At 37.7% G+C, this 25175-nt stretch overlaps 2 protein-coding genes across 2 annotated transcripts in view; both read left to right on the forward strand.

Moving 5' to 3' along the window:
* myo3b (myosin IIIB) overlaps positions 1 to 8385 on the forward strand; it is a 516799-nt gene extending 508414 nt beyond the window's left edge. The window contains exon 36 of the mRNA XM_048598929.1: positions 8291 to 8385. The gene's annotated coding sequence lies outside the window, so the exon portion shown is untranslated. The remainder of the gene's footprint in view (positions 1 to 8290) is intronic.
* Positions 8386 to 10642: 2257 nt separating this feature from the next.
* On the forward strand, positions 10643 to 13574 carry sp5a (Sp5 transcription factor a). The gene is made up of 2 exons (XM_020533322.2): positions 10643 to 11878; positions 12062 to 13574. The coding sequence occupies exons 1-2, from the start codon at positions 11828 to 11830 to the stop codon at positions 13136 to 13138; spliced, it is 1128 nt and encodes a 375-aa protein (XP_020388911.2). The 5' UTR covers positions 10643 to 11827; the 3' UTR covers positions 13139 to 13574.
* Positions 13575 to 25175: the final 11601 nt, after the last annotated feature.

Genomic DNA, 25175 nt, shown 5'->3' on the forward strand with positions numbered 1-25175 from the left:
GGTGTAGAGCTGGATGAACACAGCAGGCCAAGCAGCAACAGAGGAGCAGGAAGGCTGACGTTTCAGGCAAGAAAATTTCTGAAGAAGGGTCTAGGCCCGAAACGTCAACCTTCCTGCTCCTCTGATGCTGCTTGGCCTGCTGTGTTCATCCAGCTCTACACCTTGTTATCACTAAAGTTATACTACTGTTTTTGTCGATCCAGCCCCGAAATTGCTTACCATCAGTGTGAATATGACTGTATAAATGAAGCTGAACACAGATGTGAGGCCTGTGTTATTCACAAGATTTAGGTAGTACAGGAACTATTTCATAATTGAACATAGATGATGGGTATAATCAAATCACAGACAGCTGTAACATATGGCATTTGCTGATCCCCAACAGGTGTTCTGGCTGTGAAAGTTTTAAAAATTGCAAGTGATACATTAAAAACAAGATTCATATGGAAAAAAACTATTTCACAAAACTGAAATCAAAATTGAATATTGTAATAAAAGTTCAATTACACTTGGTTTCAAATATCTTTCTTATTCCCTAAACTCATTTTGTTGATTGTAGTGTATGAAATACACCTTTAAACAATTCATTTCCAAATGTTCATGCTTTCCCTTTGGACTGCAAGGCCATCCAAGGTCACATTAAATGTCTTGAAGTGATTGTTAGCCAATCACTTCTGATTTTGAACTAGTCAGATTACACTCACAGCAGAATAATGATTCTGGCAAGAAATCAGAGTACTTCTTGATTTGTAAAGCAAGAACTGAGTAATCTTCATCTGCAAAGCAACGTTTTATGCAGGAAGTCCTGCACAATTGGTGGTCTATGATCTCCACATCTCTATAAAATCGTAGTTGTTGTGGTTAAGGCTTTCATCCAGCTGAGAACTACTTTTGGAAAGAAACAAAAGTTACTAAAAAGCTCAACACGTTTTAAGCCTGACAATACTCTGGCAGTGCTTTAATATTAGATTTAAATTTTACTGATTTTAGAAATAGATGTTTTCTTTGTTTTGTTCCTTAAAAACTAGTTAGAATTTACAATTAAGACAATTCAGTGCAAAACTTTCTGCCAGACAGGTATATTTATAGATTTGAGAATGAGGGACATAAATAAAGATAAGCAAGGAGCACAAATACAGACTTCTACCTTTAAACTTTTACTACTGTAGAATAAGTCTATGGAGGAAAAGAATTCTGGAAGGCAGTTCAATAAAAGCTATGTGATGGCCATTTTGTTCGAAATGAAAATAAAACTTAAGAAATATCCTGTTTGGAAAAAAATGTTTGATTCCAAAACTGTAACTTTCCACCCTCATTTCCTGAATGGAGGGGCATCAGAGAGATTCTAGATGAAATGACTGAAAAACAAGGACACAAACTAGCAATGATGCAGAGCAAATGCAGGCACTTTATTATTTGTTATTAGAATGCCAGCCAGTTAGTGGCAATGAAACAAAGGTGCATGTATCTTTTTCTTCTGTGGAGTGATTTTACTGACTTCCTCAGTTTCACCCCTCTAATCACACCCTAAATGTCATTGCTGTTCCTATTTATATGTGTTCAGATAATTAATTGCCACCTCCTGTTTCTTTTAGCCTTAAATAAAGATATTAACAAACCTTACCAAATGTGATTAACAAGACATTAACATCATTTTTCATGAAAATCTAGTTGAACATACAAACTTTGCCAAAGAGTTTTTATCTCAAATGGAATGTATTCGTAATGAAACCTAAACATCCTGGTTAAAGGTAATCTGAGAGTAATGAAAAATGTTCTCAGAAAACATTTGTTCCTGGTAAGCATGTCAAAAAAGAAGCTTAACTATTGGGTGATTACATAAAAAGCAAAAATTATTTTAACACCCTCAGATGGATGACAAGTCTGAGGTTAAACATTAACATTTTATGATGTTGCTAGGCAACAATAAAATAACTACAGATTGGTTTTATGCCATAATTTTGTTCAAGTGCTCTTTTCAAAAGGGTTCTGTGGTTTTCAGGAGCTAATGAGATTTGCAAAATTGGGATGGAGCTTCAACGACTTCTCCCTTCTATCTTCCAACCATTTTATGATTTTTCTTCAGCCAAACTTTTGATTGATGCCTTTGAATAGAGTGACCTGTTGTGCTTGCTCAGTGTTTTGCGTACGTTGCTGGACAATGTATGGTTCTCGTTCCTGATTTCTATGGTGTTCCAGTTGCAGTGTATAATGAGTAGAAGGTCTGGAATGGGGACAAAATCCTTGATCACATGAAAAGGAAGGAAACTTGGAGGTTATGACAACCCAGCTCACTCCTATAGACCTACCACCAATAGCTCAAAGGCTACACTGGGGACGTGAAAAAGGGAAATATCCATATATGAAACAAAATGTAAACCAGTCTCAGCTTTAAGGAGTAATTTACTGCTGAGTACTAATTGCTTATTTAGAGTGTGTCTCAAAGAGAGTGTTTGGAAGGTTTATTTCAAATTAGGTACTCCTGCAAAATACAATGTGGTGAGAATTTGGAAGTTGCAATCATATAGAGTGACTAAAGCAACTGACACAGATGTATATAAAAGGATCCTGGGTAGGTACATGAGGGAGAAACAATAGGAAAGAGATTAAGTAATTAATAGTGGGGAGGAGGGAGATGCTAGTCTGGAATATTGGATAAAGTGGTCTGTTTTGTATCATAAATACTTTGCTATTCAAGAAGGATTGAAATCAGGATCATAGAACTGTAGTTTCAGCCTCCTGACATCATTTCTATGTTTTTATATTTAATGCTCTCAAAGCAAGCACATTACTTATTGTACAGTAATATTGTGTTTTTGAAACCAAATTCTACCACAAAGTGAAATTTAACTCAATAATTCTGGTGACTTCTGGAAAATAACTATAAAAGCTTCTAGATTGTGTTAAAACCTAATTGATTTTCTAATCTCCTTTAGTAAACTGAACCAGACACTCATGTATGTTTTGGCAATGTCACTCCAATCTAACTATTTGTGGTTGGCTGTTAACAACATCTAGAAGTGGTTTTCACCAATTTCTCAGATCAGCTGGGGATTGGCAGTAAATGTGGCCTTGTCTCTGTCACCTCTATCCAGAAAACAAATAACCACAAATGGCATGGATTATAGCAGATTAAATCCCAGGACTGTGCTATGTTGAGTAACCTCAGTGAGAAGAGTAATCGGCGATGATAATTGGCTTCAGTCTGACCTGTTCTTATCCAGTCCTGGAATTGTGTGGTTGTGTGTGAGCTTCAGGTGAGGACAGGATTACATTAATGCATCCTTTAGTTGAATAAACTGATAATACAGTACATGAGCAACTGCTTTTAAGATACCAGAAGATTCTGTTTGCACATGGAACAAGCAATAGTCAAACTTATCAAGAGAAAAGGAGATGGGAGATTTATTTTACTTTAACCTATCATTTAACCTATCATTGCACTATAGCTTTATTTGCACAAACATATTATTGCTTAAATGAGACAGCTGTATACCGAACGTAAATGTCAAATAGTTGAAGAGAATTTTCAAATGCATTAATTTTCTAAAGAAGCACCTCTAAAACAAAGTATAAAGAAAATTTTGGGAGTGATTTACCAATATATCAACATTTATACTGATAATTATGCACACTGTGTATTTTAGAAAGAAGAGCTTTGAATACTTCAATAGATCTGAGTTTCTCTTTGTGCAACTTGCTCACAACGCTGCATTCTCATCTATTCATTTGGATAGAGACCACAAGAGAATCTAAGGTTTGGTTTTCTCTGTGGCTACTTTCATACAATATGCTGAGAACAGGACAGGGATGGTACTTTAGCTACCTAGACTTTTTTCCTTCATGACAACTTTTTTTTTGTTCACTGATGGGATGTAGGAATCACTGTCTGGCCAGCATTTATTGCCCGTAGCTAGTTTCCCTTGAGAAGGTGGTGATGAGCTGCCTTCTTGAATCACTGCAGTCCACCTGCTTTAGATTGACCCACAATGTCCTTAGTGAGGGAGTTCCAGGATGTTGACCCAGCAACAGTGAAGGAATGGCAATATATTTCCAAATCAGGATGGTGAGCATCTTGGAGGGGAATGTACAGATGGTGGTGACACAAACATTTTCAGAACTGTAGATTGAGATTTTCAGAACTGTGAGTAAGCAGAAACTCTAACTGGTGTGTTCGGTCTTAAGCTGCTGTTTTGTTGATTTTAAGGGGATTGCCACAGGTCATTCTAAAATACAGACTCACAAGTTGGCCTGGCTGTTTATAAGAGTCAAACAGAATTAAGCAGAAGGTGAAGCACTCAGTGAGGCTGCTCAATTATTGTTTGGATCTCATAGTTTCTTTTTGGTTCATTTCCCATCCTACAGTTGGTGAAATGAGCAGGCAGACCAGTAGCTAATACTGAACAGGACAACAAGGGAACACAGCCAGCGACTCTTATGGACAGTCCCCTGTAATCAGGAAAATGGAGAGAGACTGTGATTAAGTGGGGACTGGAGACAGGCCATAATCAGAAGCGGGGAGAAAAGTTAGAATGTGGATATCACAGGAGGAATCCAATCAAGGGCAGAAAAGGAAACCTGGTAATCAAGGATGGGCAAGATCGAAGACTTCCATTATGATCAGAAAAGGGATTCCATTCCTCTGAGCTTAAAAGAAGTGCTGACAAAGGCAGTTATCCCCTGTGGCTGTTGTTGTTGTCTCCCTTTTATTTGTCAGGTTTCCTGCCTGTTGAGAAGCCACAGCTCCTGAATGGAGAGTCCAGTCCAAATATGTTGAGAAAACAGGTGGCACAGTGGCTCAGTTGTTAGCACTGATGCCTCACAGCACCAGGGACCTGCGTTCGATCCCACCCTCAGGCGACAGTCTGTGTGGAGTTGGCACATTCTCCCTGTGTCTGTGTGGGTTTCCTCCAGGTGGTCTGGTTTCCTCCCACAGTCCAAAGATATGCAGGCTAGGTGGATTGGCCATGCTAAATTGCCCATAGCATTCAGGGATATGTAGATTAGGGGGATGGGTCTGGGTGGGATGTTCTGAGAGTCAGTGTGGACTTGTTGGGCCTAAGGGCCTGTTTCCACGCTGTAGGGATTCTATGATTACTCTATGAAGACATTTGGGTGCCATGTTCTTTGTCGCTGCAAACATAGCAATCAGCATCTTCACAGAGTGTTGGGGGGTGCATTCTATCTTTAACACACTTGATCCTCTCCTGCCCATTGTCAGAAGATAATACTGAAGCCATTAATTATTGTGGAGTCAGAAGAAGCAGGATACTCTTAGGACTTTAATTGCTTCCTTTCCCACACCGCATTGAGGATTGGGCCTCAATGTCAGACAAAATTAGTTAGGCCTGCATTCTAAATTGCATGGGGCTATCTGCTTTGTACCTCCAGCTCTCCTGAATTAAGCTGATGTGGGCCAAAGGCAAATTTAGTTCAATTTTCTAGCTTTTCATTTCTGACACTCGAACCTGCATACTGCCAGATTTGGTGTGCTCTGGTGTATTGATGAGTTTAGGTCACACAGAATATACCAAAGGCATTAGATACAAACAAATGGTATTAGGATTCCAAAGCCAGGGCTTTATCTCCATCAGGAATTGAAATATTAGCTCTTAAGTCCAAAGTTTCCATGAAAGATGTTGAAGTGTGTATAACTGGATGAGATTTTAGTCACATCACTTATAGCCTGAATATTTCATTATGGCCTGAAAATGTTTAAACATGTTCTCACCATATTGATGCCTGTATAATTGAAATCAAGGTCTTTTCCAAATTCAATGGATTTATGCTATCTTCTGTCTTACCTTGGTTTATAACTTAAATTGCTAATTACAATATATGTTATTCCTTCTGCATCAATGCAAAAAAAAACAGTTAAACCAATATTTTCTTAATGCCTGACAATTTACAGCCAATTTTTGATAGTAGCATGTGGTGGTACATGATTTAACCAAATGCATTGGGGTAAGCAACTTATTTATTTTGAGGTTTCGTAGACTTTTCCTTCACATGAGACAGAACTGAAATGAATGTAATTTTTTATATATTTTTTAAATGGCTGCACAGATTTAATTCATGCCCTTGGAAATTTTAAATTACCAACCCATATCATACGCAGTTATCTGCTCATACACAAAAAGGCAACAGAAAAAGTCACCTTTTATTTAGAACCAGAATGCTTTGAATTCTCGAGTTTCAAACCAAACTAGTATAATGATTAGTATTTTTCTCAAAATACAACTGAATAAACATATTTGTGATGCCTATTTGATAAAATAATTCAATATATGTATCTTAAGTATTGCACTAAAGTTACAACTGCAAGACTTAGTAGACTATGTTAATGTGCAGAAAATCACTATGATATCAATGTAATTTGGGAAATATAAATCAATTTTTTAACTCTAAATCCCTGCAGATTATATATAATAGCATATTTATAGAAAATTAGTTCTCCACTTTGCTGGAAAATATCAGGAGCTGTCTACCAAGTGCAGTAGGATGATTAGACAAACTGCCAAATAAATCTTAGCAGTGCCTAGCCTGAAACATTACAACACTTTCTTTTGTTCTTCCTTTCTGTTTCAATACATTTTTTTAATTCCGTTTGCTTTAATTCACATTTTTACAGAGGTTATTTTGTCAGTATTTAGTGATTTGAGTCAATCTGTATCTTTACATGTAAATTTACATGGGTCATTTTCTGTGAAAGTACAACACGATTGTGAATTAATTTATTGTGCTGTATAGTAGTGGGATATGAGCAAATTCTTGTGATTATGACATGATTCCTGGTTGGAGTTGTGAAAGTAAAGGTGGGTGCTTTGTGAGGCTTCTCATTTGCCATAAGAAGGGAAGGAAATGGACTCTTAAAGCATCTTACATGAGTTTACACAAGTGTAGAAATTACAGATTTTTGGAAGCAAAATTTTGGTGTCTCATCCTGTCCACCGGGAATGGGTTCTTTCGGTGAAGACTTCCTTCCTTTTCAATCAATATAAAGAGGTACAAACAATGCTGCTTGGACTGACCATATTGAACAGTGCTTTGGGATCCTCAAATTGATTCCAAATCTTATTCTTAGTGGTATGTTGTATACCAACTTTAATATTACAGTGAAACATTGTGCACTCCAGTGCAACTCTTAAATTGTTGTGTAAACCGTAATTCATGCAATTAATGTGAGATAAAGCAGTTGGAGATTTTATATCCAAACTGCTGATTTCATACATAAGTGTCTTCTGTAGTTAGGATTCATACAAATTGGAATGAAGATTATTCTGTAACTTTTAAATAAAATTCCAATTAGATATTCCTTTTAAAGGTAATGCTGCAAATCCTTTTCATCATTGATTAATTTTGCAAACTGACTTGTGTATATGCATTCCATATATGACTGTACCAACCCATGTTTGTCGTCCTACAACAACAACTACTATTTGATTTGAAATGCAGGAAATAGGACCCGACCTTATAAAAGCTAGTATAAATTGATTTCCTGAGTCTAAATTCATCAGAACAATTTATTCCATTCATATACTGAAGTATAAATGCAATCTAAAAATGTAATGATTCACTGAGCTAGTCAACAGTTATGATTATGTACTATTAAGAGTTGGTATGTATATGATGATTGATAGTGTGTCGCTGAACCTATTTAAAATGACCCACAATTTTCATTAAACTTACCTATATAGATGTAGATTGATGCCCTAAGTAATTAGTCCTTATATAAAACTGTACTCTAACAGATAGAAAAAAGCGGAATAAAATGTCTTGAAGTAGAACAGAGGAACAGCATTCCACTTTCACATATTCTTAACTGTTAACATACAGAATTTTCTTTACTGTGGCAAGAAAGCTCAGGTTCTATATCAATCATTGCATTTGGAATAGGACTGATAACATTTCTATACTTGCATGCACTTATCTTAGGAAAGATACTGTACCAACAATTCTTGTGTTGATAATTAGAATTCTGATTTTTTTTCATGTGAATTAACCCAAAAATATAATGGATGATACCTATTTGTAGAACATGTATACGTAGTTTTTAGCTAGCTATCAAAGGCGTTACAATTTCTTTGTATTAGTCTTATTTTAGATTTCCAACATAATTTACAGTAGATATGAATGAATTGTAACATAACATTCTTACAAGATTCTTGTTTAATTCTTTATTAAAATTGAATTTAGTGGAGTCGGAAACTTCTTGAACTCTTGTCAAACAATCTTTTGTTTATCTTTAAAGATGAGCTACCAAATGGTTTTATTTCTCTTTTTTCCTCAGATCAAATTTGAAGCCAAGAAACATGAGCAAATTGTGCATTTTGATGTTTAAATAAGCTTGAACAGTTATCACACAATTGTTGTATTGAATAGTGGATAAACTGATGATTTCTGTGATAAATATTATGCTTTCATTTGGTGTTGAATTGGAATCCAAAGTAACATGCTACTCATTTTGTGCCACTCGTATCAAAGTAGTTTATTATTAACACTATTTGCAACATGGAGTCAGCAGTCAATCTCATAATTCAAAACACTAAATTTATGTCTCATTTTGTGGTAACTTTAGTTTGGATGAAAACAAAGTACATCTAGAATCTATTTTCTTGTTGAATTTCATCAAGTGATGTTTGCTAAATCAAATGCATTGTCTATCCTATTCGTATGGTCATTAAATCTGAACTACTTTTACAAAGCATTTTTGATTGAAATTAAATTTTATGCAACAAATGTTCAAAGATTTTAATGTGAAAAGTCATGTTTGTTATTAAATTGAAACATGCCTTGGTTTACTCACCAGGTGAGTACTTTTGATTAGCATGTTGATGTGATGTGAAACATGGTTGGATGTCTCAGAGCATATTAGCATTGAACTTGAATTATTGTATTATCCATTTCCAATGAATATGCATTTGTAGTCTGTTGATGGTGTGAAAGCTGGTGGTAGTAATCAATGTTTCAATAAGGGCATCAAGTTCAATAAAATGTGTATGGAATGTTATCTAGTTTTCTATTCATTTGAATTTTTATATCACCTAATGTCAATAGTGCCACATTTGCCAGATTAGTTGTGCTATTCCTGGATTAGTTCTACCATAAAATATTCAATTCAATTTTCCAAATCGGCAAGCAGGTATGTGTCTTATTAAAATATTTCTAGAGGCACAAACCATGTGATAGAAGGCCAATTTAACTACATAACATTAAAAAAGCTCAGAGTTACACACCCAGGTCTTGCTTTTTTTACTTTCGAGGAACCAACCTATCTAAGCAAATTGCAACTATTAAAATAAAATGTAACTAACATCAGTCTTTTTTAAAAAATAATCAAGCTTCCTAGAAAGTTTAAACATTATTTTTGGTCTTGCAGAAACTGCTGCATGAAATTTCATTGACCCATAAACAAAAATAATAGCTGATTGTGTTTTACTGCCATGTGAAACTGCCTATGTCGAGACTACTTTATGAAGTCGGAAAAGGGCAAGATGTTTTATTTTTGAAGATGCTTTAAAGTAATTTTGATCAAGGTATATTCCTTAAACGTTAGTGACACCATTTTTTTGGAATTCAATTTCTTATCCATGTCCTCAAGCCACTTCATGTATAGCACATTTTAAAATAATAAAGAACAAGTAAGCAAAACCCAAGTTAAATGCATTAACTTGACAGTACCCTGGCGCAGCGTGAAACTCCCATCTTACCACGACTGATTCTGGAGCCGTGGGAGAGGACTTTGCACTTTAATCCCTTCAAAAGAGCCGCCCCGTTTAAAACTATGCAAGTCTCAAAAGTCTTTGAGAGGACACCGATTGTTGCTACAGGAAGGATGATAAAGATCTCTGTGTGTTATCATTTAGAAGGATTTCGTTTACAATGTGAATACAATTGAAGTTAACGACTGCTGTCAGTATCATGTTACCTGAAGGAAGACCGCAATAGTTTTTTTTAACACTTTTTTAAAGTTAACCTAACATGTGAATCTTAGCTTGTTTCTTGAACGTTAGTAATCAGTTCATTTTTGAATATCTGTATGTACCACCGGGCTAACACCGTGACCTATGACAACAACACTGTATACTTAGTTTGAGTGTCCTTAACAGACAAATGTGCGAACTACCTACTTAGCCAATGCAGAATACCAGCACGCCCCATTAAAAAATACAAGTATGGTTTCTGGTTTAATTGATTTTATTTGTAAAAGTAACAAGGTTGACCAATTAACTGGATGAGTCCAACTTATTTCCACTAATCAAGCAGTTGATTTTGGTTGCTATACTAAATAAATAGAAAGTTTATAGGATACTACGTATGTTTTGTTTGGTCACATGGCGATAACTAGCATAATTAAGTTTTACTTGACAAATTATGTAAATAAGCATTATATTTTACTTCTGTAAAGATATCAACTAGTGATTCCACAGCAAACGTTGGGTTGGAGTATTTGAAAAGCTGCTTAAGGCGGAGATCAGGCGGAGAAGAGCGAAATTGTTTCCACTTTCCTTGAACCGAGCTGCTCCGCCTCCGCAGTCTTTCACATTGCCACCACTTTAGGGACTTAACAGAGCTATCAACAGCCTTCACATTCAGCTTCTGATCTCTCCACTCAGGGACTCAAAACTTCACGCTTTTGACGTTCCAGTAGAGTGACCATTTTAGGGAACAGGATAGAGAAAGTTTGAGAGAGTTATATGTTTGTCTCGTTACCGTTACACGATTTTGATTTGCCCATTTCAATGATATTGAAACCTTAACCGGTTCCATTTAGTTAAACTATTGAAATACACACGCTACAATGGGTTAAATTTGGCACAGGAATAAATCATCCCATCCGTTTGCTTTAAGCAAGTAACTTCGACTTACTATGGCGTGTTGAATATGTTTGGTGGGCACTGTATAGTTTAACGTGCTTTGAAGTGACGCTGGCTATTGACAATATGGTTATAAACGGCCAGTTTTTATTCATATTGTTAAATATTTCCAATACAATGACACCTTTATGAAAGCTGGAGGGGAAGGGGTGTGCATGTTACTGTTCCAACGCAGATAAATGTGGCATTGTACTTTTAACGTTTCTGAAAGATATGGGTTCTTCCTTTTCAGATGTTTAGTACACAGCGTGTCTTTAATATTGTATATCTCGGCAATGTTATTAAACTTTTCTGAAGTCAGCAACTCCTTTACACTTCGAGCAGAACTATCCTGTCCGTGATGCCGAGTTGGCCGATTCATCTCCAATTGCTTTTATTTGCTAAAAGTCATCAACGCAGTAATGTTGGAAGAGACTTGGTGAAGATAACAAAGGCACATTGTCACTTCGGGCTGTGCAACAAATCCTTAATTACAAAAAAGAGATCATCTGACTTAAACATCCAATGCAATGGTCTCCTGGCGGCAGCCGTGCTTTGATCACGTAAATCCAATTATTTGTGTATATACATTTCCCACATAGTGATTACTTCATTAATTGTCCCGCCTTTATCTCCTCCTTTACCATCCCCCCTAATAATCAGTTCTTTTATACATACCAACAAACACGCCATAGGAGCTTTGTGTATTCAAAGGATTTGGTTTCCCTTCTGAAAGACCCGCTATTCTTTGATGATTGGGCAGCGGCAAACTTCAAAGCCATAAATCTTTCCCCTGACTGGCTGGCGGTCTACCAAAGTCTTATCAAATTCTAAGAAGTGATCCCTCGACCACAGATATTCCAAGGATATCTCCGAATAGCAGGAGGAAAGAAAGCTCTCTATGCGACTGATTCCCTTTAGTACAGCTTGAAACCTTGAATCGAGTCTCCTTTCAACAATTTGTATAGGGAATGGCTGCTGTGGCTGTTCTACGCAATGATTCTCTGCAAGCTTTTCTCCAGGTTCGTACTTTTTAACATTTATTAAGTTTTGTTACAACAGAACGGGTCATTTTTGTTTTGAAACGTGTACATAGTATTTCCCAGACAAAGTTATACCAGGACTTGAACAGAGTTTGAACCCTTGCTGTTAAGTTTCAATTGATCAGAACTTTTTTTTTCTCCCCTTCTTGTTTCACTTCTCAGGATCGTACGCCAAATTCTTCTCCGGAGTCCGCCAAGCAGTCTCCACTGGCCCTCTTAGCTGCAACATGCAATCGGATCGGACAGACTGGGTCAACGCATACTGATCTCTTCCAGGTCCCTTACGAACCCACCCTGAGCTCCCCGTCCCGCATTTTTCACCCTTGGAGTAACGAGATCCCGGCTAACCCAGGGGGGATTTCATCCCACTCCAGTTTAACTTTAACTCCTCCGAAGGTTCATCAGCTACCGCCTCATATTCAGGCGTCCTATGGGTCTCATGAACTTCCTCTAACTCCGCCGGCAGAGCCGTCGTACCCATTCGAGCTCTCCCCCGTCAAAATGTTGCCTTCATCTATGCAGACCTTAGCTTCAAGCTGCCAGCCAACCTACGTCCCCGCGGTCAACTATGGTACGCCGACTCCTATCAGTTCAGCTATGTCAAGCTTTGTCCCAACTGGATCCCCTTTACTTTCTCATCAACACAGGCATATGTCACCCAACCAAGTGGAGGACATCCCGTGGTGGAGCATCCAGCAGAGTAGCAGCTCCAACCATGCCTCATCCATTGCACCTCATCGTTTCCCTCTCCAACGATCCTTGGTTTTGGGTCATTCAGACTTCGCCCAGTATCAAACCCAGATCGCGGCCCTTCTCCACACGAAATCTCCTATGGCTACTGCCAGGAGGTGCAGAAGGTGCCGCTGTCCCAATTGCCAGTCTTCGAGCAGTGGAGATGAGCCCGGGAAGAAGAAGCAGCACATTTGTCACATTCCGGGGTGCGGGAAGGTTTATGGCAAGACGTCTCACCTGAAGGCTCACCTGAGATGGCACACCGGCGAGAGGCCCTTCGTCTGCAACTGGTTGTTCTGTGGCAAAAGTTTCACTCGATCAGACGAGCTCCAGAGGCATCTGAGGACTCACACTGGGGAGAAACGGTTTGCCTGCCCAGAATGTGGCAAGAGATTTATGAGAAGCGACCATCTGGCGAAGCACGTTAAAACTCACCAAAACAAAAAAACAAAACTTAGCGTGGAAAATGTGAAAAGGGAAGATGGGAATATGCCAGGGCACAACTGAATAGTGGGGGTGGGGTACTGAAACAAGACTGTGCGGGCTGTCGATGCAACAAATAGCTTTGGTGGTGCAATATCCTTGAAAAAAGAATATTTTAAGTGAAAGGAAGGTATTTCTGTAAATACTTTCATATAAACATGCTTCAGTTAATTTCACAGTTGGTCGCTATGCTTCGTTACGAAGTTGTATATATTTATAGGGACGTTAAATAACGCAAGTTCTTTAACTCGAGGATTTCAACGGCGTCTTTGGTGAAAGATAATAACTGCTGTGCATAGAGTATTTAATAGCTTTGATTGAATGAAAGTGTTTTGCCTTTATCCTAGCTCAATGGGGAGTTCTAGCATGCTTTTTAAACTCCGCACTCGTGTAAACTGAAACGACCTTATACTGGTGTGAAAATAAAAAAAAAATCCGTTTGGCTTAAATTAAACTGCTCCCTGCTGGGTCGGTTTGACTTGATCTTTTCTTGCGTTTGCTCTTAAAAAGAGTTTCATATCAACAGGAATTATTCAGGGTGCGCCAAGTATTTTTATGAACGTGTTCTCAAAAGGTGAAAATCCTAAAACCTGAAATATTTAAGCATCGGCATTCTACATAGGCATTTTCTGTTTTTAGCAGATTCATGTTAAGCAAATACACACATTTTAGCCATTTTTACATAACTTACTTTTGCGTTTATATTTCCCTCGAAGCTTTTCACAAGTCAAAAAATGGAAGATTGATTATCCAGGGCTATGATTCAAGTTTTGATTACAGAATATCAGTTGGAATAACCGTATTAGCTTGGAGAAACACTGGGTTTAAACAGTTGGTTATGGATTTAGTGACTGATTTATGTGGTTCTGTTCTTGCTCACGGCTTTAACTTTCCAGGTAAGCAAAACTTCTTAGTGTACGGGTTGGAGAAATGAAAGTATTCGCAAATTCCTCACCAAATTTATGCTCAACAGTTAAAATGTGAGATTGTTAAACAAAAATCGTTTGAACCACCGCCTAATGCGATTTATACTGCTATTTATATGCTGTGCAATTTTACACGTGGAGGTTACACAATAAATACCTTGCCTTGAAGTAAAATGAAATTGTTATCTACTTAAAATGATGTGCACATTTGTTCATCAATAGATGTATCGGTCATTGTTTAAAAATCACTTCAAACAGGCACACAAGGTCTTCCTTCTGTAGCATTATTTAGTCAATGCTCAATAAGTAATAACATGTAGAGACAAGAATTCGAAGATTTCACATTTAATGAATGTAATTATTTATTTATTGGTGTTTGTTTGAAAAAAAAAGTAACCAAGTTGGGTGCAGGAAGGAAGCAGGATAATTGAATTAAATCTATGAAAGCTAAACTTAAGATTTGCCAGTAACCTTTACACTTTGATAAATAGTTGAAAGATTATTACAATGTATTTAAACTAAAGTTTTCTTTTCTTTTCCTTTCAACTTTATATGCACTTATGTCTCCTTTATTTAACTTTAAACGCATCGATGTCCCTTTTAGAGTAAAGCTTCCAGTTCTAAATGTGGCAAGGATGCGTAGGCAAATTACAACGCTAATTAAACCGTATATAGAGAAAACCATACACAGTTTAAAAAGTTCAGCTCTGTTTAACATCAAAAAATGACCAACATAGAATATAATTTGCTTTCGGCTACGCTAGACAGCTGTCAGCAGATACAAGTGCATTTTATGAGAAACGCAATAAGTATTAATGCAATTAAAACGGATTTTTAGATGGTATTGTATAGGTTGGACATGATCAGCCATGACGTCTGTAAACATACTTTTACAGCTGGAATGCACGTTTATGGTGTCTGAAAAGTTACTTATACTAAAGGTCTGTGAAGCAGAAATCGTATCATGTGAAGCAAGCATATTCATATCTTTTTAAACAATAGTCTAACGTGATAATTGAATTTATTCAGTGGGAGATAACGGTATATATTGAGAAATATCCCTTCCGTTTAAGTCTGGTAACATAATGTGTTTTACAGAAAACTGAATTAAGTTTGTGTTTGCGAACTGTTTCACTTTCAAGTTGGTAAAACATGCGTGCTGCCGACATGAAGTTGTCTCATCCACTTCAGAACCACCTAAAATAATCCGCACTTTCAGGTAAATGCACAATATCAAAAGTGTAAGAAACTTCATGTAACACGTGGGCCTTGTATGGCTTGTGAGCTTCTTCATTTGTCAGTGCCTTTTGATCTCGATTTCCATTTCCTTGTTTCTATTATGTCACCCTGTTATTCATTTTATTGACCGTTTCGGGATAAATCCTTAGTTAAACATACGAGGTTTTCTCTTGCAAGATTCACTTTATCTTTGTCTTCATAGGACTTTATGACTGTATAGCTTACTCAACTAAAGCAGAGGAAGTTGTAAATTAAAACCACTTCAGACAACACTTCGCCGTTAGTAACAGAGGCAGGAGGTTGAGCATTGCACATTTTATTGCTACTTCAGAATCTATAGTGACCCTCCGACTTCTGCCCTCCCCTTACCCAAGTCTGCGCCCCCGCCAACAATGTAAACTTCCAGCCATCCACCTGCCCTTTTTATATACTTTTAAGTCTTTGATAAGTGATTTATAAGTATGGCGTCAAGTCATGTTATTGATATGTATTTGAAACGGAATTATATGTGTAACAAACATTGCAACTTCAAAACACCTTTTGAAACAGTCAAACCAAATTGATTTCCATTCTGAGAAAGTTCAATGATCTACAAGGTTTTTGACAACTCATTTGTAATTGTGAACCTATTAGAGTGAAACTTATTTTTTCGATAATGAATTTACTCTTTATTCGATTGTTTTCCCTTAGTGTTTTTTTTTCAACTATTTTGTGCATGAATAACTCTGTAGCATACCTTCTTAATGCAATGATGACCGACAACCTCAGCATGCGATGGAAACATTTAAAACATGGCCTAAAAAGTACTCCGCACAGTTGCAACTGGTCAATATTTGCCCTCAGTCACCAGCTCACCATGCCTCTCAGCAGCGCCATCTATTGCAACATGCAAGATACAATTACAGCTAAATAGTAGTAAAGTGCCAGATGTAGTTTCTTGTATAATAAATTCCACGTAATAAATCTCGCTAGAAGGTTTGTATACTTAGTGGAAAAGTTGGAAGATCTACATACGAATAAGATAAGGTAACTAGTAGTCTGCCTACAAAAAAAATGTCATCACAACGATCTACCGAGCAAGTGAAAACTCACGCTAGGCCAGTAAGAGACGTCATGGTGCTTTTAGTCCTTTGATCTCAATGGATCTTTGTGTTGTGTTAAGCCCCATAGAACATGTCACCTACCTGCCAATAACAATTGACATTAAATGTACTTTCACCCAGAAGTGAACGCATAAAAAATTATAACCAACATTGAGTGAATTGTATTTTTTTCTCTGCTTTTAAATTGTACAAAAATAAGCAAAGTTAACAAAGGTGACTTAATTTGACTAAACCAATTTCTATACCTAGGGCTTCTAACGCTGAACCCAAGAGTCTATTTATTCCAGCAATTTTCATTAGATTACTTCAGTGTCTCTGTCAAAGCTTTAGCCCAATCCCCAACCAAAACCATAGGAGCTTATTTTCTACAGTCTCATTTAGTGTGAAAATTGCTTAAAATGGCATCATGTTTAGGGTAAACATTACTTGTTACGTAGTTGTAAAATAGAACAAGCATACCAGAATACTGATGTTTTCATTGTCAAATTCCAATACTGTACCCTTGGCATAGAGTTTTGTCTTGTTACAGGTGCAAGAGCGAGCTGCAGAGGTAGTGCGTGTGTTTGTTTTGATATTACCAAATTCCTTCAATTCTAGATCTCCCAAGGATTATACAGTAGCATACATAGCCTAGTTAGTCGAGAAAAACCTGAAGAGGAACACTGGAAACTTGATGCCAGTTAACATAAAATGCTAGAATTCATTATTAGGGATGTGATATCATGGCCCCTAGAAAAATCTTAATATGATTAAGACAACTATTTGCATTTTTGAAGATATTACTACTAAGAGAGATGAGGAGGAACCAGCAGATGTAACATGTTTGAATTTTCAAACAAACAAATTGATAAGTTGCCATGAAAAAATAGATTTTTTTCACAAGATTATGACTCATGGGATTGAGTATTTGTTGGGATAGAAGATTAGTTAACAGGTAGAAAGCAGGAAGTGGGAATACATTTAACATTTTTGAGTTGGCCAATTGTAACTAGTTGGATAGCACTGTGATGGTGCTATGACTTTAAGAGTTTATTTTGTCCTAATTTTTTTTAAAAAGAGAGGTTTTGAGACAGTGATACTGAGCTGTCTAGTTGGAAAGCCAGTAAAGTAAACAGTTCGTGAGGCCTTGGGCTTTTGTTTAAAGTTGGAACAATAGAAGCTGCCTGGATGTGTGTGGCCAGCTCTTACAGACGGGACATACAGTTTTTAGTTTTTTAGCTTTAAGATTCAGCATCTGTTACTGGTTGATTCTCACCAGGGTTGGAAGCTGCAGTAAGGGTCTCCTGGCTGCTACTCTTTCTGAGCTTTTCCTTCATATTTTTCTCTCTCTCTGCTGCTGTGTTGCATGTGAGAAAATCTAATTTCTGAATTTGCCTTTTTGTCAAGGGTGTGTTTATAGGATGTTATATTGGAACAAATAATTAGTAATAGTTACTGTATCTATTATTTGGTTAAGTTATTATAAATTCCTCTTTTTCTGTTGTTGTCTTTTAACTATAGTGTTTAAATAAGTTGTGCTTTATTTAACATAGAGTAGTTTGACCAGTTGCATTGTATCTGGAATGCAGTACTTTACATTTTCCTTTAAAATAAGAAAAATTTAGGGTCTAGACTACCTTCTTGAAATATTTTGAGGGGATCTGGTCTGGTCCATAGCACCACAAAGATCAGTACGCATTTACAATCTATATTAAGAATGGCTTTGATAAAAGCACGGTATGTAACAAATCAAAGTTTGCTGATGATAGAGGTAGGAAAGTAATCAGTGAGGAGGATGCAGAGTATATAGATCGATTGGATGTATGGCAAGACAAAAGCACATGGACCATATAGTAAAGTATGAAGTTTAAAAAGTTTAAAAAAGTTTAAAAAAAAATTTTCTTTGAATGGTGAGAGACAGAGAATGTTTGATGTTTGGGGGAGCTTGATATTCTTGTATCGTAGCAAGTTAATGTACAGACACAGCAAGCACTCAAAAATGCCAAATGTTATTAGTTTTTAAGTATAAAATGATTGAATTATTAAAATAAAGAGATCTTACTACAACTGTCCACAGTATTGGTGAGGAAGGCTTGGAGAAATCTTTTCTTTCCTACAGAATCAGTCTTGAACATGGGACTGGGAGCAATGTGGTAAATGAGGATTTTGGCTTAATGAAATTTTGCTGGAGGTAGGTCATCAACAAAAGAAGCTAAATAAAAAACCGAAAGAACTGCGGATGCTGTAAATCAGGAATAAAAACAGAAGTTGTTAGAAGAGCTCAGCAGGTCTGGCAGCATCTGTAAAGAAAAATCAGAATTAATGTTTCAGGTCCTCAAAAGGCAGGGTCACCAGACTCGAAACATTAACTCTGATTTTTCTTCATAGGTGCAGCCAGACCTGCTGAGCTTTTCCAGCAACTTCTGTTTTTGACCAGAAGAAGCTACCCAGCCGGCAGCATGGGTAGGTGATGAGTAAGTAAAGGATGATTAAGCAATAAGCTGACACTGACATAGAAATCTGATCTTGAAGGTCTTGTGGTACTGTAGTAGTGTCCGTACTGCTGGGCAAGATGTCCAGGTTCAAGTCCCTGTCTGGAGGTGTGTCATAGCTAATCCAAACAGGATGGTTAAAAATCTAGAAATCTAATCTTGTCAATGTCACTTACATGAGCCACATGCTATGCTAGCACCTCAGCAACTCTGCTGAGGCAGATGCGGTCGGCCATTGTACACAGTTATGAAAATACAAAGGAGAGGCAAAAGGACTGAGTCTTTACTTTGTCAGACACCTCAATGCAGTAATAGGTCTTCTGATAGAGGAAAGGGTCTGTGATTTAAAGTTGGTTGGATTGGGTCAACATGAGCAGTCAGGAAATCAGGGACTGACCACTGGTCATGGGATCCATTTACTCAGTGTTCATGGAAGAAGAGGACAATGGAGAGCAGCACAGATAGACAACAGGCAGCATGTACTACAGATTGTTTGGAGGGAGACAGGAAGCGGAAGGTCTCTAGGAGCAGCAAAGCCGCAAAAGGCTAAGTCTCTCCTGACAGATGATTGCAGATTTGTGTGCTTTTCTAGATGAGATCTGTAGGATGTGATTGGTCAACTAATGCCCATTACAGTTGCCCTAAACACGCATATCACTCAGTCATTTTCAGGCTTTTTGTGGCTGAGGAAATTTGTTGGACTTTTCTATCATACTGTTCTGTATAATGCAAATGACAACTGCATTGAGTTTTCCATCGACATAAGAACATAAGAAATAGGAGCAGGAGTAGGCTATTTAGCCCCAGAGCCTGCTCCACCATTCGATAAGATCACGGCTGATCTTTGCGTGAACTCTGCTCCATGTATCTGCCCACTCGCCATAACCCTTAATTCCTTTTGTAGAATCCCTACAGTGTGGAAACAGGGCCTTTGGGCTAACAAGTCCACACTGACCCTCAGAGCATCCCAACCAGACCCATCCCCCTATAACCCACCTAATCTACTCATCCATGAACACTATGGGCAATTTAGCATGGCCAATCTACCTAGCCTGCACATCTTTGGACTGTGGGAGGAAACCCACACAGTCACAGGAAGAATGTGCAAACTCTACATCAACAGTCACCCGAGGGTGGAATCGAACCCGGGTCCTTGGCGCTGTGAGGCAGCAGTGCTAACCACTGGGCCACCATGCCACCTTTACTATTCAAAATCTATCTTTGCCTTTAAAACATTGAACGAGGTAGCCTCAACTGCTTCACTGGACATGGAATTCTACAGATTCCTTTGGGTGAAAAAGTTCCTCTTCAACTCAGTCCTAAATCTGCTCCTGCTTATTTTGTGGCTAAGCCCCCTTGTTCTAATTTCAACCACCAGTGGAAACAACGCCCCTGCTTCTATCTTAATCTATTCCCTTCATAATTTTATGCTTTTATAAGATCCTTGCTCATTCTTCTAAATTTCAATGAGTATAGTCCCAATTTACCAAATCTCTCCTCTTAAGCCAATCCTTTCAATTCTGAAATCAACCCCCTCCAGTGCCAGTACATTCGTTCTCAAGTAAGGAGACCAAACCTGTACACGGTACTCCAGGTGTGGCCTCACCAGCACCCTATACAGCTGCAGCATAATCTCCCTTTTTTTAAAGTTCATCCCTCTAGCAATGAAGGACAATATTCCACTTGCCTTCTTAATTACCTGCTGCACATGCAAAGTAACTTTGTGATTCATGCACAAGGACACTCAGGTCCCTTTGCACAGCAGCATGCTGCAATTTTTCACCAATTAAACAATAGCCCATCTTGCTGTTATTCCTACCAAAATAGATGATGAGTCAGATGTAGAGGGCTGTTGGATTTACCTCAGTGGCAGTATTCCCTCAAGTGCAGGGATTAGTGAACTGTATCTGTGTGATTATGAACCAAATTCACCAAAGATCCTTAGATAGCACCTTCAAAATCCACAAATATTTCCATCTAGAAGGACAATGGCACAGATACGTGGGAACACCACCTGCAAGTTTCCCTCCAAGTCAGTCACCATCCTGGGTTGGAAATATATCATAATTCCTTTATTCTTGTCAGGTCAAAATCTTGGAATTCTCTCCATAAGGGCATCGTAGTGCAACGTACAGCACCAGGACTGCAGTGGTTCAAGAAGGCAGCTCACCACGTCTTCTCAAGGGCATCTAGGAATGGGCAATAAATGCTGGCCAGCTAGTAACATCCACACCCCATGAATGAATTTTTAAAAAATTAAGATTTTGTGCAGGTTAAGATATCATTTAATCAGGCGAAAATTTCATTACGAGGAAGAGCTACAACCCCCTGAACATTCAAGTCATCTGTGACAACCATAAACATTATATACAAGTTTGTAGAATGTTCCTAGGCAGCTGCTATGACTCCTCATTCTTGGATAGTCTCAAGTGCTTCAACTATTCACCTCCACCACAAGGCCTCTCGAATGGATTCTGGGTGAAATCGCAAAACAGTGGAAGGCGTGATTCATAATGGTCATTCAGAACCCATCAACTGAGGCTGAGGACCATTATTACAGATGCCACAGCTCCACTAGGGCAACAATCAAACAGACCATTGGCCTTCTCAAGATTCTTTTCAGGTGCCTGTCTATTGCATGCTGCTCACACTGCTTGGCATACAAGTAGTCCTGTGTTATAACTTCACTAGCTGTAATGTCTTTATTAATAGATTCTAACATCTTCCCTAGGACAGATGTTTATCTAATTGGCATGTATATTCCTGTTTTATGGTCAACTGTCTCACTACCCTTTTCTTTTAGACCATAGGATGAAGTCCATCAGGACCTGGGCTTTTATCATCCTGCGGATCCAACAACTTGCTCAGCACCACTTCCCTGGTGATCGTAATTTTTAAAAATTCCTCTCTCCTGTCCATTTTCTGATTTACTACAATTTTGGGATATTACATTTATACACCATATTGAAGATTAATGCATGTTTTTTAATTCACCTGAAATCTCCTTATTTTCCATTATTAATTCACCAGACTCACTTTCTATCAGACCAGAGTTCACTCCATTAACTCTTTTCCTTTACAAAATATGTATAAAATTCTTACTATCTGTTTTTATTTTTCTAGCTAATTTTCTCTCATACTTCCTCCTTAATAATCTTGTAGTCAATTTTTGTTGTGCTTATATTCTGTAAAATCTTATGTTCTACCACCCAACTTGTTGCAATTATGTGTCTTTTCTTTAAGTTTGACACTACCTTTAAATTTTTTAGTTAACTACAAAATTTGACAAACTTGACTCAAAAAATGTAAGATTCAGTCCATTGAGGTAGAGATCAACTGTGATCTTGTTTAATGGTGGAGCAAGTACCAAGGGCCAAATGGCTTACTTATGCTGCTCTTTCTTGCATTCTTATGTTCAAAATAGTATGGCATGGAAATATCCACAGCATAAATGGGACTTGCTAGCTCCCAGATTTTTGGTGCCTAAAATTATCACTAATCTATCCAGGCAGCCTTGCTTCACTACTCCCTCAATGTCATAAATGTTACATCCACTAAAGAGAAAGTAAAGACCAGTAATTTTTTTTGTAAGGATTGTTGTTTATTAAATAAGCTTTCCAATTGTAAAAATACTGGTTACTTCAGCTACATCAATTTGTTGCACTTTTTGTATTGTTTGGATACATGTTGTGGTCTAGTGAGCAAACAATAATTGGAAGATAAAAGCACCGAGTGTCATGCTGTCTGAGGATGAACAAACAGCTGCCAACAAAATAATTTTTAGCACCTAGTGTTTCATGACCTTGTGATTTAGGCAGATCTAATTGCATATTATGCCAGTCTATTTAATTGCCATAAGTAACGAGTTCCATATAAGTTAGGTAAGAATGCAAACTGTGATATTCACAATATTTTCCTCTACATTAAATACCACTGAGAACCAAAAATCAACATTGATGGCTTGCTTTGCCCGTAATGGACTTTGCTTATAAATACTCAATTAGATACACAAGTGTTTCTACTGGTGGTCATAGAATCCCTACAGTGTGGAAACAGGCCCTTCAGCCAAACAAGTCCACAGTGAACATCAGAGCATCCCACCCAGACGCATCCCCCTAATCTACACCTCCCTGAACACTACAGGCAACTTAGCACGGCCAATCTACCTAACCTGCACATCTCTGGACTGTGGGAGGAAACCGGAGCACCCAGAGGAAACCCACGCAGACACGGGGAGAATGTGCAAATTCCACACAGACAGTCACCCGAGGCTGGAATTGAACCCAGGTCCCTGGCACTGTGAGGCAGCAGTGATAACCACTGTGCCACTGTGCCACCCATGGTGGTGTTTAAAAAATGAAAAAAAAGTCACAATGATTTTGGTGGTAGGAAGGCACAAAGTTGTGTGTGATAACACGTCTGGGTAGAAAAAGAAATTTTTAAAAAATTAAAAAGATTTGAAGAAAGAAAAAGCAGACCCATAGTGCTTTATTTCGTCCTCTAACTCCATTTTGATTTAGCCTCTTTCCTTTCTCCCTACCCTGGCTTCACTTTTGTTGGTTCACATTGCCCATAATGGGCTTTGCTTGTAAATATTTAATTAGTTACACAGGTGATTACTTGCTGTGGTTTGTAGTTTTAAAAAAAAAGGCAAAAATAAAAGTCACAGTGATTTTGTAGTGGGAACATTGCTCAGTTGTGTATGATAGCATTTCTGGGTATATAAAAAAAAATAAAGCAGAATTAGAGGGCTTTGGTGGCACTGTGGTAGTATTCCTACTTCTGAGCCAGAAGGACTCGGTTGAAGTCTCACCTGCTCCAGACTATGTATTAACATCTCTGAAGAGCTTGAATAGAAAATATCTATAAACCAGGCCCAGGATAAGACACTTGTGGCACAATGGTAGTGCCCCTACCTCAAGGCTGTGGAGGCCCGTGTTTGAGTCCCACCTGCTCCAGATGTAATAACATCTCTGAAAAGCTCGATTTAACATAAGTAAAAAACAAAGCACACTCTGTTGTCCATAATGGGCTTTGCTTGGAAATATCCAATTGGCTGCATGGGTGATTACTGATGGTGGTTTATAATTAAAAATAGAAAAGAAATCACAGTGATTTGGTGGTGGAAAAGCTGTTTGGTTGTGTGCAATAGCATTTCCAGATATATATATATATATCATGGTGTTCATCATTACCTCTTACAAAAAAAAACAGACTCAGGCATGGATCTGCAGAACTGTCTGTCCCTGCTGGGACTAGCCTATGTATGTCAGGAGTAGTGGCTCAATTTTGGTGTTCAACAATGAATGATTGATTCTTTCCAGTCAGCTTCCTGAGTTATTACATTTGCATTCTATGAATTACTAAACCAATAACAAAACTGCTACAGCACCTTATTCCATCACAATTCCAAAGTTATTCAGCCAAGTCCACACTCCCATTTAGAGATAATACCATCTTTCTCATCCTTTTTTCTTCTTTATGACTATTTCTGCATTGTGTTCCACCTGTTGCGATTTTGTTCTGAGGCCAGAAGTGCTCACCTCTGGACCAGTGCTTCAAACTGACAGAATAAACAAAGGATGGGCATTGAACTGTGGGCAGCATTGCAGCCAGAACAGGATAGCTTCTTTGTAGAAAGGGCAGAGAAATTGAAATAAATATATAACTTCCAATGGCAACCATCCAGATCACTTTACAATGGCACTAGGCTTTCTGGAGTAAGATTTATCTATTGAAGTTTCAGATAGCAGAATTGAGTCAGAGTTTCCAATGCATTAAGAACTAGCTACATGTTGTGAATAGGAAATCCAGATTTGATGAATTGCACTTTGCTTTGATTTATTATTGTCACATGTACCAAGATACAGTGAGTATTGTTTTGTGTGTTAACCGAACAATCATACCTTACATAAGTACGTTAGGGTAATAGAATAGAATGCAGAATATAGTGTTACAGCTACAGAGAAGGTGCAGAGAAAGATCAAGTCCAATAGGTCTGATAACAGCGAGGAAGAAGCTGTTCTTAAATCTGTTGGCATGTGATTAGTGGATTAGAAGCATGAATAATAAATGTGCACGTGTTCTCAATACTTATATTTGTATGGTATTTGCATGTGGAACTTAAACTTTTTGAGCATTTGTTTATAAAATGAGAAGGTAAAAAGCAGAGAATAGGTCTGCTTTTTATTGTGTAGTTTGATGCTACCTTCTGAATTCGGAAAGATAGACTGATAAAGGAGAAGGCAAAGTTAAGAACTGTCTTCAGACATTGACGTTAAAGTAACACTATTTATTATTCATTAATACTATATACTGCTAT

This window comes from Rhincodon typus, chromosome 7, assembly GCF_021869965.1.
Source record: "Rhincodon typus isolate 14 chromosome 7, sRhiTyp1.1, whole genome shotgun sequence".
Classification (NCBI taxonomy): Eukaryota; Metazoa; Chordata; class Chondrichthyes; order Orectolobiformes; family Rhincodontidae; genus Rhincodon; species Rhincodon typus.